Source organism: Amblyomma maculatum, chromosome 2 (genome assembly GCF_055883805.1).
Source record: "Amblyomma maculatum isolate TAMU_Amacu chromosome 2, ASM5588380v1, whole genome shotgun sequence".
Taxonomy (NCBI): Eukaryota; Metazoa; Arthropoda; class Arachnida; order Ixodida; family Ixodidae; genus Amblyomma; species Amblyomma maculatum.
In genome coordinates this window covers 101,121,926-101,134,781 of record NC_139345.1, presented here as the reverse complement: position 1 = coordinate 101,134,781, position 12,856 = coordinate 101,121,926, and the positions used below count along the sequence as shown (strand labels likewise).

The 12,856-nt window shown below is 42.4% G+C and overlaps 1 protein-coding gene across 7 annotated transcripts in view; it reads left to right on the top strand.

Annotated features, from left to right (window-relative positions):
- Positions 1-77: 77 nt before the first annotated feature.
- The window catches only part of LOC146199415 (P2R1A-PPP2R2A-interacting phosphatase regulator 1), a 35,412-nt gene continuing 22,633 nt past the window's right edge, over positions 78-12,856 (top strand). For 2 of the 7 annotated variants that reach the window (XM_084594895.1, XM_084594896.1), the window contains exons 1-7: positions 80-228; positions 2,872-3,028; positions 6,215-6,296; positions 7,804-7,892; positions 8,546-8,597; positions 10,367-10,483; positions 10,936-11,027. In XM_084594895.1, coding sequence (XP_084451021.1) covers positions 2,928-3,028; positions 6,215-6,296; positions 7,804-7,892; positions 8,546-8,597; positions 10,367-10,483; positions 10,936-11,027 — 533 coding nt within the window. In that variant the 5' untranslated portion in view covers positions 80-228; positions 2,872-2,927. Of the gene's footprint in view, positions 229-330; positions 609-714; positions 1,181-2,871; positions 3,029-6,214; positions 6,297-7,803; positions 7,893-8,545; positions 8,598-10,366; positions 10,484-10,935; positions 11,028-12,856 lie in introns of those variants that run through there. The other 5 variants (XM_084594901.1, XM_084594902.1, XM_084594899.1 and 2 more) reach the window with 5 other exon arrangements.

Below are 12,856 nucleotides of genomic sequence, written 5' to 3'. Positions count from 1 at the left end.
GAGCTAAAATTAGTGCTTTTAAAAACAATCACTAATCCTAACGCCAGTCAGACAAAAAAGAGCGAAGTGAAGGGCAAATTTGGGAGGGTACAGAGAGGCATCTGTAGGGCGAAACCTCAGTGCCTTAGCCACGTGATTCAAGCTCCTTTTTTTTTTCTTTTTTGTCAACTATTTCTACCACTCGCGCACTGAAGACAAGCAAGGTTCTTGCGAAGGACTGCTCGAACGGTAAATCATAGTTCTTTTTTCTTTTTAACCGTTATGAGGAACGATGCGTGCGCTGAAGTGCAGGTTCAAAGTGCTGCCTAAAACCCTGCTTCCTGAAAGCGAATGAGGCTGTTCGTTGTGTGTTCTGAGTAACTGAACTGTTTGATCGCCCCAACGAGTGGCAGTAGAGGTTCGTTTCACGGCATAATGGGGAGTTATTTTGATGATGTTGTTACAGCAATGATCATTGGCCGTTAGAAGCGCTGGAGACGGCCGTAACCAATGAGCACTTCTGTTACATATCCGGTCCGGTTGCTGCGTTTTTTTGTTTTGTTTTTTTCATTTGGTTTTTGCGTGTGCCATAATAAAGTAAAAAGGGCCTGTTACAAGGGTCGGTGGCTGTGAGTACAACCTCAGTTTACTTCGAGTTTAGCTTTATTCACCTCTTTCTGCCCGTCTTTTCTTTTTTTTTTTTTTCGGTGGAGGGCAAAAGCTTCATTTGACGATCATAGCGGCTCCGATCGCGCTCGTTGTTCCTCCGAACCAAAACTTGAAACTCGATACAAGACGACTGTTGTTGAGATTTGATAACTGGAGGAGAAATATACTAATCACTAGATCTCATCGCTCATTTTTTACAATCACTGCCCCTTCCACGTTGAAGTACATTGATGGACGATCGAGAAACACCGGAGGACGAGGAAAGAACAGATGGTGTTCCGTTGATCGGAGGGGGTTTGTCTATTTCACCGCTTTCCACTCGCGCAGCCTTTCGCCTCCGGGGCGCCTAGGTTTGGTAAACGGTTGACGGCAAATCGTTTCTAGATAGCCGCCCATTATTACCACGTTTCGCACCTGTTTCCGTCCTGTTTACTTGCTGTTAAGCCGAATCTATAAACTATTGTGTAAGTGCATAGAAGTGCTGCAAGTTGTGAAGTGTTCACGTATTCGGCATTCGGCGGCCCTTGAAAAGGTGGTGTGCTCAGAGTGATTCTGTCTTCTCTGTTCCATACTTTTCAACGTTTTCTTCTTTTTTTACGTTTTCTTATCAATTGGTTCGTATTTTGTATTTTATTTGCGAGTAGTTGAATACATCAGAAATCAAGCAGCGCGCGTATTTGCTGACCTTACGGGCAGAAAGGCGCGTTTATAATAGCTTTCTTAACTTGGTAGTGGCTTGGTCAACGACAGCAGCATCAATATGGCGAAGCGTTGTTCGCAATCACGTTATTTTTTTCTTTCTGTCATCCACGGCCATGTGACAATCCCGTGCGCGAGCCTGAAGTGGGGTAGCGCGCCCCTTCGCTTAGGTGATATTCGCAGATGGAGATTCGTTGACGGATCGCGCACAATGTTCAACATCACCGCTATGATTAGTTATACCTTGTTAAACCCTCTGAGTCTTGCGTGCAGTGACGCCGTTAATGCGCGTACAATTTCCATCATGTCACTGGTACCCATATTTTGCGCCAATCTCATTTCAATACGTGCCACTGTTACTAATTCGAGCAGTGTCAGGCTGCTTATTATTGATTCGGAGCTCGCTGCAAGTTATCACACGAACTTGGAAAGAGTATTTATAAAATTCTTCGTCCTTGTTTCCATTTGCGCCCTTTAATATAATTCTGTAAATTTTATGGATCATTTATGTGCTAGCTTCCAAACAGTTCCTGCAGTAAAGCGCTGTGTTTGCGGGCTGTGTAAGGGTCTGTGTGACTCGCAGTTCTGTGGCATTTTATATACTGTTATAATGAAAGCTGTTTATTTGACAGCCATTGCAGCAGCAAAAAAGAAAAGGGATAGGAGTGAGCTGTCATTTTAGATCCTAGCTTGTGATTTGTGAGATAACAGAGAGGTGGAAGCTGCACAAAGAGTCACTAAACGTTGTAAAGGGAAGCAGACTTGTGTATGTGCATTTCAATATGTCATCGGCACCTTTTGCTGTCATAATAAATGTGCTTTGACATCGAGACTAAATTAAATTGTGCAATTACCCATAATTGTTCAGAGGCAAATGAAATGCTGGCCTTGCTGAAAAGTTAGCAGGTTTAATGGTGATACCGTTCCTCTGTTTGTCATCATTGAGGTTAATCGCAAGGCACATACAATATGATGTCAGTTGCATGTTAAAGAAGCCCAGCTGGCCGAAACCTGCAGCTGTTCACTATGGCGTCTTTTATTGCTGAGTCTCTGGAATGGTAACCCCATAAAGCCAAACCGTTTAGCATTTGTTCTTGCATCTTGGCATGTGCTCTAAAGTAGCAGTTGTTTGCACCAAATAAAATACTATTATGGCGCACAGGTTGTGTACTGGTGATGGCGTACTGTCCACTTGCTAGCAAATAGCAAGTGCCCTTATGTTTTTATGCACCCCTGCAAAATAAAGAAATACTTATTAATTTAAACTAGCTTTAATTTGGTCCAGTCAGCACTAGCTGTATTAAAAGTTGAAGTCAGTATAATTCAAACAAACTTTGAATACCTTCTTGAGTCCAAATTATCAATAGAGTTGTCTACATATTTATCTGGCCCCGGTTAGGGCCTCTGTGAAGTCTGCTGTCTAAAAATGTGCCTGAATTTTTTTAACTATATGGCTGTCGGGTACTGCACGGACTCATGCACATATTTTTTATTTTCTTTTTCTTTTCTCTTTTTTTATCGCAGGCAAGTGGGTTGAAGTGCAAAGGATGTCTGCTGCGTAACTCCACACCTGCAGCAAAATGGATGTAGACCCACCGCCGCCCATGGGCACGGGCTCTAACCTGAAACGCTCCTCGAGTGCACCCATGATCAACGTCTTGGGAAACACGCCAACATTCAGGTGGGCTCGAAAGGTGTTGGTGTGCTTGCATCATATTTGGTGGTGTAGGTGATGGATCCTGGCAAAAATTGCTGCTCTTAAGCAATGACTTTTCCTTTCGTTGAGTGCATAGCTTGTAATAAACTCATTACTGTTTACAATTTTGATCATTATATGTTAAATGTGTTTATGATGTGGGAGAGCAAAGTTACTCGTGTGCAAGAGGAAAGGAGTGGAGACACAAAGTTTTGGGTGTATATTTTTTGCTTGTTAATGATGCATAAGGCATTACTGTACATTGATAACTACACGGTGGTCACTTACGACTGCTAAGTAATTTATAACTGAAATTTTTTCCTCGGCTGTTTTATTTTCAGTTTCAACAGCTGAATGATGGCTACGACGTCAAAGTTCCAATTTGAGACATAAGAAATATGATAACTTCTTTTTGCTCTTTGTGATTTCTGTTCTCAAGGAAGGCCTTCTTCATTTTCGTGAATCAAAACTATGGTGGAACAATTATATCACGGATTTTTTCATCCCTCACTTAACATATCCGGAACTTTGATGTCATAGCCGTCGCTTGGCTGTTGAAGCTGGAGCTGAAACAGGTGTGAAAAGACAGCCATTATATATTAGCTAGCAGTTGTAGGTGAATACCGGATGGTCATCGCGCTATGGTAATGTCTTAATGTATTGTTATAACGAATAACACACAAAACGAAAAATTAAGTGTCTATTCTCCTTTAAAATGGGAAATCTTGTAAGGGCTTAGCTTGGCATTACAAGAATGAAGATAGCCCTTGTATTACCTCAGCCATTGCAGGCCCCGCCACTGTGACTGCGTGATTAGGGCACTCGACTGCTGAAGCTAGTGACGCGTGTTGACGTGAAGTTCATTAGCCCCTTAAGCGCTTTGGACAAGCAGACCTTGTCCTTGTAAAGCTGTCCTTAAATCGTTTTGGACAAATGTAGCTCATCCTCGCTTGGTAGCTCCCAACTTTTGTCTTTTAGGTGAGCAGCGCTCGTCTGTGGCTTAGGTCGTGTGCCACTCAAAAGATGACACCACTGACCTGTTAATTGCTTTTTGTTCTGTCACTTGAAAGCTTTGTTATACAGCAGCCTTGATAAGAAAAATTGCGTCTGGGGCAGGCGATGCATGCATTGCTGGCCTGTCATCACGAAAAAGAAGCTTTTCTTCATTGCCGTCCTCATCATTCAAAGCTGGTAATTCAGACATTGATTTTAACATTATTTCAAAAAGTAAAGGCGATTGTGATATCATTGATATGAGAGTTCTTTCGATGTAGAGGAAGGCAGCTCAGAAGAGCATGAGTTCGCAATAAACTTCCTTTTGCTAATTTCACTTAGCTTCTGGTTCAGATATTTTTGTAGTGTTGGATACTTCCTTTTTACTGCAATACTAATTGAAATCAGCAGTAAAAATTGAAAAATAAGCAGTCTTGGTTAGAAATTTCAAAAATAATAAAGCGCTTAAGTTGTTAAAAATATTAAAAATTCAAGTTGTTTAGAATTTGCAGTAATAGTATGAAGGGACAGAAGTAGCTGTAGTATAAAGGGAGTAAAACTCTTGTGCAGTGATGGTCATTTCACTGTTCTGTATGGGCTATACAATTATGCTGCTCACTTTGTTTAGATTTTTATTGTTTTCTGTCCTTTACAAATATTTTGTTTTTTTGGCATGCCTACCCTGATGCTTTGGAGTGTGATGCTTTCTTAGGTAGCAGGAATTATATGGCTTGCGTTATATCCCAAATTAACACCTTCTTTTTGTGTGCTGGACTGTCACAGACAGGTATGTAATGTTGCAAAGGGATGTCAAAGCTTCTTTTTATTAGCTTGTGAATGATTTTATGTTTTGAACGTGTAAGACTTTACCCTTTTTTTTTTTTCCTCGCAAAGGAGAGATTAATTTTAAAAGTAAACAAGCATAAATACTTTGTAGCATCATACCAAGTGTATAAGCTGGCTGCTCCCAAATATCCGGTAATCCCAAGGGATCTATTTGATACATTCCTGACCCATACAGCAATGAATACTTTGCCCCGGTTTCTATTTATTGATGATAACATTCTCCTAGCACTCTCTCCATTGTGCAAAATTTTCCTGGTGACATCTCAGCTGTCCCAAATGTCATTTGTTTTGCCATTGCTGGGTAGCCTAACAGGAAAACTTGCCTTTGCGTCACTTTAGGAAAAGTTCTTAGAGTGTGCGAATGCTCCTTGCCAACTGTAGGCAGCAGTTTCACTTGTGTTTTCTGTGTAGCACTACCCCTGTGACTAAATATGAAACGTGGTTATGTCAAGTGAGTTGATTACTGATGTCTTTCTCTCCAGTAAACCCTATTTGAAGCAGGAGGGAAGTGTTGAGTGAGCATTACTTCATCATGTAGATGGTTTTATGAGTCCTTTTTGGCTTTGTCGGATTGTTATGTGGTGCCTTCTGGCATATAAAGCATGCTTTTCAGAAAAGTCAAAGTTAAACTGACTGCATTTCTGTTGGACGAACATTTTATTTTTGTATGGTGCTTACAGTCATGCCACATCTTGTTCAAGGAATTTCACCCACATAATTCTGTCATGAAAAGTAGTGCAGATTGCAAAGCCTGCAAATGAAATCTTTATTATTGAATTTCTTTTGTGCTGCGAAGGTTTAACAATCAAAAACCTGCATAGGGAATGCTTATGTCACAAGGGAAGGTGGATTACTGCCATCTTAGACTAGCCTTGTTTTATAACATTGATTGATGCTGATGAATTGCAACATGTTCTGCATTGTACATATTCACATCTCCTGCCAGTGGCCACATCATTGATGAAAGCTACTCATCAGTAGTAATTTATTTGCTGCCCTCTATTGCTGGGTGTCAGCATGTGCCTCAAAAAGAAAAGCATCACAGATGTGAAAGGCCTGTAACAGAGACCAAATATCACTGTACTCTGGTTATACGTACAAAATTTGACATCTTTTGATCCTGCATGGACACTATCTTTTACTGGCATTCACATTGGGCTGTGAGGAACACCTTGGTGGAGGTCTTTACTTTGTACTGACATCAGTAATCTGGAGCCCTCTACTACAACATCCTTCATAGCCCATGTGTCGTTTCAGGTCGTTGACCCCCACAATTCGATTCAGTACATTAAACTTCAGGGAGGATAATTTAAGCTTCATTGTTTACAACAGGGAGGCGCTTTCCCCACTGGTGCTGAGCATCCCACGGACACGACGCTTCAGTGCTAGTTTCAGCCCCAACCATTCACCCTCGGTAAGTCCTGCCTGTCACTGTAGTCCATCCACTTGCACATATGAGCCTTGCAGTATGAATTAGGAACCATGCTTGGTGAACTGTGCAGCATTTCCATGCATCCATATTCCTGGCACAATTCTTTTATGGCCTACTCTCTGATTGAAGCATGGTATGAAATATATAAAAAGTGTAGTAAAAGTAAAGAGAGTGAGCTTTTTATTCCAAACAGTGCAGCTTGATCATTAATGGATTATTACCTCTTCTCTGTCATACAGAGAATCTTATTTACACTTCAGATGTTTCCCCAACCTTGCGTTTGGTGCATAATTGCCCTAGATGCTTTGTGCCATAAAGCCAAACACAACACAACTTCAGATGTATCATATATTTTGCTCATACACTGTGTTTTTTACGTAGCGAGCAACGCTACCAGAGCTTGCATGCCTGTTTATGCTGGCTACATCCACACCTGAAACATAATTAGCCATATGTTTAGAGTTGTGGGGTTTTAATAGGGGGATAAATATGTTTTCCCCGCTTAATCGCGGCTGACAGTCCAAACTGCTGACCCCATCCAGTGATTGCGTGCGCTACCGAGCACGCGCCGACCACTACGGGCCGTGCTGTTGGAAACAAGGAAAAAACACGTGCTGACAACAAACAGGCATTTATTGCTGCAATAACAACAACGCCAGCTTGCAATAGCACACTAATGAATCTAGGTCGTCCGACTCATCAGCAGGGTTATGGGCAAATGTTTGCCCACGCTATGGCAGGGGATAAACTCCGAGGCCGAATAGGGCGACCAGGCGGGAAAAGTCGCGCAAGGCGGCGACGTCGTGAGTGATGCGTTCCTGATGCCAAACCCTGACTTTTCTGCATGCGCTGTCACAAGGCCAGGGGTGGCGCTTGTGCTGCCACGATGCTGGTGCCATCTCTCGATAATTATTGTTAACGTTATCTACGCCGCCACCATCTCGTGATTGCTATAGTAACTACCACGGGGGAAAGCCAACTTTAAAGGGAATGAAGATCGTCCCCCTCAGAGTAGACATGAACGCAGTTTGTTCCAGCAAAGCTTAAGTACCATGACTTGTATGGGCTACGGGCAAAGGGATATGGGGCTGGCTATCCCATTTGCTTCATGCCAAAAAAGTAGTTCACCGTGACAAAAATTGTAATCCACAAGGACTCAGCAAATGAATGCTTGGCTGTTTTGACCATGATTTTCACTACCCAGAGTATCATCTTATACCTCTCCTTGTTTTCACAGAACCATTGCCGAGACTTAGCAAAGTGCAAGAGAGACATGGTGGAGTGGCATGTTTTAGCGGGTGCACTATACTTATCTAGCTTGCTTAGTGTTGCACATTATTTATGAAACAGAGTACAGGTGAAATGTTCAAAGCTATCGGCGATGCAGGCACTGTTTGGAGTCAGGGGGCTGTAAAGGCCGGTTTCGTTGGAGTTTTATTTATCACCAGTAGAAAGCAACAGTCTACTCAACCTTTTCTCCAATTTGCAGTCACCGCTTGCTGCTGTGCCGTCCCGGGTGAGCCAGATCAAACATGAAGAGGGCATGGATGTCATGATCAGAGAAACTGCACATGAAAAGTATGAATGATGAACTGCGCATTTATTTACTTATTTTATTTACATTTATTTATTGCGTCTTCGTGTAGCGCATGTACTTCAGCAACCAAGGGGCTCAATGAAAAATGAGAAAAAAACCTCAGCATGTGATTAATGTGTGTTGTCGTATATAAGCTAACTACCTCTTGTGAAGAGAAATTTCTGAAATTATAGATTTCTCTGCTGTCGGTGTGTGTTGACTCACTGAAAGACAAATTTTTGCGCTTACTTGCAAGTTGATGAGCAAATTTTTAGGGTCTCTGCTCCCATTGCGAGCTGACACCGTCCAATCTCAAGAAAAGGTATTTCGTCAAGTGCAGTTTGGAAACTCATTTACATCATCAACTTGCTGAACACCGCATGAATAGTTTTATTTATCTTTTAAACCTGATCTGATGTCGTACTGATTTCACTGAGTGAAGTTTTTGTTTTTGATAGTATGCTTCTGCAGTGATAGAACATAGAAAATGGATACATGTTTGCTGTGGCCAATGGTCATACATGCGGCTTTATTTACTAGCTAGTAGGGCTGAATATATTTTACGAAAATTGCTCCTTAGAAGAAAGAGCATCTCAGTTTATCTCATCTCTTTGTCAGCATGCTTAGTTTTTATCTTTTCTCCTGCTGCATTCAGGGAGGTGCAGTCTAAACTACAAATATCACAATCCTGGGATGACCTCACATTGGTATGTAATTTGTTGCTTCTTCCTGTTTCCTCTTAGTAGTTTCGTATGAAGGGAGAAAGAAATGAGCTCCCACTGATGATCGTAGTATATGTGCAACTTTTTGGTGTTATCAAAATATATTTTTTTGACAAATCCTGCCAGGGTAGAATGGACTTCGGCCATTCCTTTCATTCTTTTATTTCCTCTCATTTACCTGCACTATGCACGTGTAAGCAATAGTTTGATAATAAAATAGCAACTTAGCAGTATCCCTCAAAAAGAGAGTTTGTAGCTGTTGTGTCTTGTCAGTACACACTTTTGGGACAGCATCTTGGAGGCCAGTGAAAGACTTGAAATCAGATTTAGGATGGTGCAGTGGACTATGGAAAGGGAAACGATGCGGCTAATGTTAAAAGGTCATTCACTTGAGGGAGACTTCTACCCGGGAGCCTATGACCCTGGCGTGGTAGTGAGGGCTAGGCTGATGCCTTCTCCCCACATCCCCCCCATTTGAATCCTGCCCAACAAACAAACAAACAAAACAAAAAAAGCAGTATGAGTCAGGCAAATAGTGTCAGTTATGATACCCTAGCTCAGATCAAGAAAACGAAATTGGAATATATTGTTTGTGTTGGGCTTTTGATTGATTTTCGCTTAGTGTAATGGAGTGGATTCCTAGAGAAGGCAAGCTTAGTAGGGGCGACAGACAGTCATGTAATGAGATTAGAAAGTTTATGGCAATAGGGTGGCCTCCGGTGGCACACAGCAAAGTTTAATGGAGATCAATGGGGTAGGTCTTTGTTCCATGGTGGCCATACTCGGGCTAATGACATGCATTTATTATAAGGAATAAATTTAACACTGTCCTGCTGCCCCATATTACCGGAACTCAGATTGCCAGGAGTTTTAAGACACATATACCCAATAAATTGCCCGAAATGTTGTGTCAAGTGTACTGATATGTCAAAATCATTCATCTGGTAATCTTATTTTCGAGGGAATTTGTTTAACCCATCTCGGTGCCCATTAGATCTGTGCAAATAGCAAATTTCTGGGTGCAAAGTGAATTTGGATATCAAAGACATGGTGCAAATAGAAACATATTTTTCGAATACTGTTAGATTAAACTACAAGCTAAATACTCTGCAAAACATGAACAGAAAGAAAGCTGATTTAAAAGTTGTATGTTAATATCAATATTTTTTGTGCAAAGCAAATTTGAAAACAAAAATTATTGCAAACAATTTTATTTTCACTCATAATAAGCATTATTTACTATTCCTTTAAAGCCTACCAGACCTTAAATAAGGAAACAGGAATTGAAACGTTCAGAAAGTTCAGATAGCTCAGTTTGTGAAAGTGCAGTGTGAATCGAATCAAATGGCAAATGCTACTTTTAAACTGTTCAAAATTTGGAGTATTTCTACTCCCCTACATATCAATGATAAGCAAGGAGCTTTTGCTCTTTGAAGGACATGAGAACTGCAGTGAATTGCTTCTTAGCATCATTCACAGCATTTACCTTGAGTGTTCACTCTCGGTGTTGCTATTTATTTTGTTTTTGTTTTTTACATTAAGATAGATATTCATGACAGAAAGCATTCAGATTTGGTGTCACTAATTAACTAAGAATCCAAAAAACGTGCTCTAGAAGGCTAAAGCAAATTTATGCCGGCAGACTTTTTTTTCACCCTCTTTTCTGACACTGCAGTGTTTTCTCATGCACTGTGAATGCACAGTTTTCTATAAGCAGTGGCAGGGCTGTCAGTAAAGCCGTTCGCTGTCTGCAGGGAGATGGCTGCCTCGGAGAGACAAGCAAACGGCCGCGGTCGCTCACCGATCCCCTGCACATATTCACACCACCGCCGGGTATCTGCAATTCACCCTCACCGACACGAGCTGGCAAGGTCAATAAGCCTACCTTCACATCCCTTTTATTGGCTTTCTTTTTTATTGGCAGTGTTAATGGGTTTCTACAGGACAGAGCTGCTGGGCTTCAGAATGAACGCTAGGGGGTACGGCAAAGAAGATCATCAATGGCATATTCTTGTTCTGGTTCTCTTTTTAAATAAGGAGAATGAAGCAGTTTAATGTGTAGAGGGTGCAGAGTGGGACACTATGATTGTTTTATTGAATCAGGAGAGTGGAGAAGTGAGCACGGCATGCTGCAACATGATTGATTGCCAGGTGGTTGAACACATCAGCGGCTGCGGCTGCGGCTGCTCCGGATGGGGTGGGAACAGGAATTGCATTGATTGTATGTGAAATTTTTTCTTTCTCCACGTGGGGGGAGAAAGAAATGTGTATTGTGTCAGTGCTGAAACGAAAGTAACTATGTATTTTTCCTTTCACTTTGCAGCAGTGTTTTTCGCCATCGATGTGCGCATCAAACAAGCAGGCATTTTCACCTAGTCCAAGCCCCAGTCCTACCAGGAAAGCATTTGCCACAAGGTTTGTGTTACTGCCATAGGCTTTGTTATGGCGTCAACAGTGAAACTGGAATGCTAAATTTCATGTTCTGAAAATAAGACGCCAAATAAAGTTTGCCGGGCCATTCCTAATGCCTGTTATGTAGACATTTATTTATTTATTTATTTACAATACCTTACAGGCCTCCAGGGAGGCATTGTGCAAGGGGGGTACAAGAAGAAGTATAGATACATATAATAGTGCCTAAGAAAGCAGCAAAATCAGCAGGAATGAACAGTGTTAAATACGAAAATATATTAAGCAATCATTGCAAATATAACAACCACGCAAAAGAAAAAGCCCAACATGAACAAAATAATTAAACAAGAAAGCATACATATAAAGTAACCTGGCAGAAAAATAGATGCATATCTTTCAGATGGGAAAATAAAAAATAGTAACAACGTAGCAACCACATGTGATAAGACAGGGAAATAAAGTGAAAACAAAGTCATGGCTCCCTGATACAGATGAGAACATCCTAAGTACAGTTGTCGATGAAATGTTTGACTAGATGATCATGGAAAATTTCACGATTGCGCTGAGAGGCGATGTGGTTTGGGAGGTCATTCCACAGGCATATAACACGTGGCAGGGCCAAAAAGTTAAAGGCATGAGTACTGCCATAAATGCGTGTAAAACTGTAGTTAGAGTGGGATCTGGTTGACGAATAAGAGGGTCGTTGCAGGTGCGATAACGGGGAATAAGTGGCATGGATTAATTTGTGAAATAGAGATAGAAGGGCAATATCTCGACGCAGTCTTAAGGGGGGACCCGGGTCTTTGCAGCGGAAAATCAGTCAGAAAATCGGATTTTCAATCTTCTTGTTTTCGCGATTCTGAGATCTTTCCGCAGCTATCTCCGAAGTTTCGTTGAAAAATATCGCCTAATTTGCGTGTTACAGCGTTCCAAAGACGAGAATCTGCGCGTGTGGCTCTTTAAACTGAGGTCAAATCGCGCCGAATTTCGATCTCCCGCAGTTCGCGAAATACGTGATCCGCGGGCATAATCTTGGTGTCGTTCGAAAGATCGCGATTCAGGCCATTCCTATATCTCGGTTGGCGACCATGAGCGAGCCCACCGAAGCGGAAAACAAAGGAACAAAATTGCGTGAAACACGCCCTGCTATTGGACTCCCACCGCACGTGAGCAAAAGGCGAGCTTTGGTTGGCTGGCGGCGTCGACTGCTCGCGGTCCGGCGCCATTTTGAAAAGGTCTCTCCTTTAGGCCGAGTCGGCCTAGCGCCGTTCCCTCATCGTAACCACAACACGAAATGCGCAATATTGAGATTCACGCTTCGTTATTAGCCAAAAAAAAAGTAGCGAGAGGAGATAAGCGCGCCGGGGACGCTGCATCGCCGCATCTGGTTATCTGCAATCAATGACGAAGCGCCGACACTCCGCATAGAGTCCGCGATGGCCTGATAACGGCGTAGCATAGCCGATCGTGCTCAGTGCGATAGCGAGGAGCAGCACGATCTGCCGCGTACGGAGCCGTGAGGGTGCAGATGAGCAAGTGCAGCTTGCAACGCCAGGATAGATCGCCCTGTGAGGCAGTGCCGCTACCAACCGCAGCGGCAGTCGCGAAGCGGCGTCCCGCGACACGCGGAACATAGAGAAGATTGCGCGGAATCCCAAATCTTGTCGAAATAAACTTTCTTCTGAATGGTACGCGGTGCAAGACGAGCAACGGTCGCTTATCACTAGTTGCAGGCCGATTGCGTTTACTGCATGAACGTGAGAATGGCGATCGCGCGCCAGAACTTGGCACCAACTATTGCGGAGGTGACGATGCAAATGCACTCGTCTTGG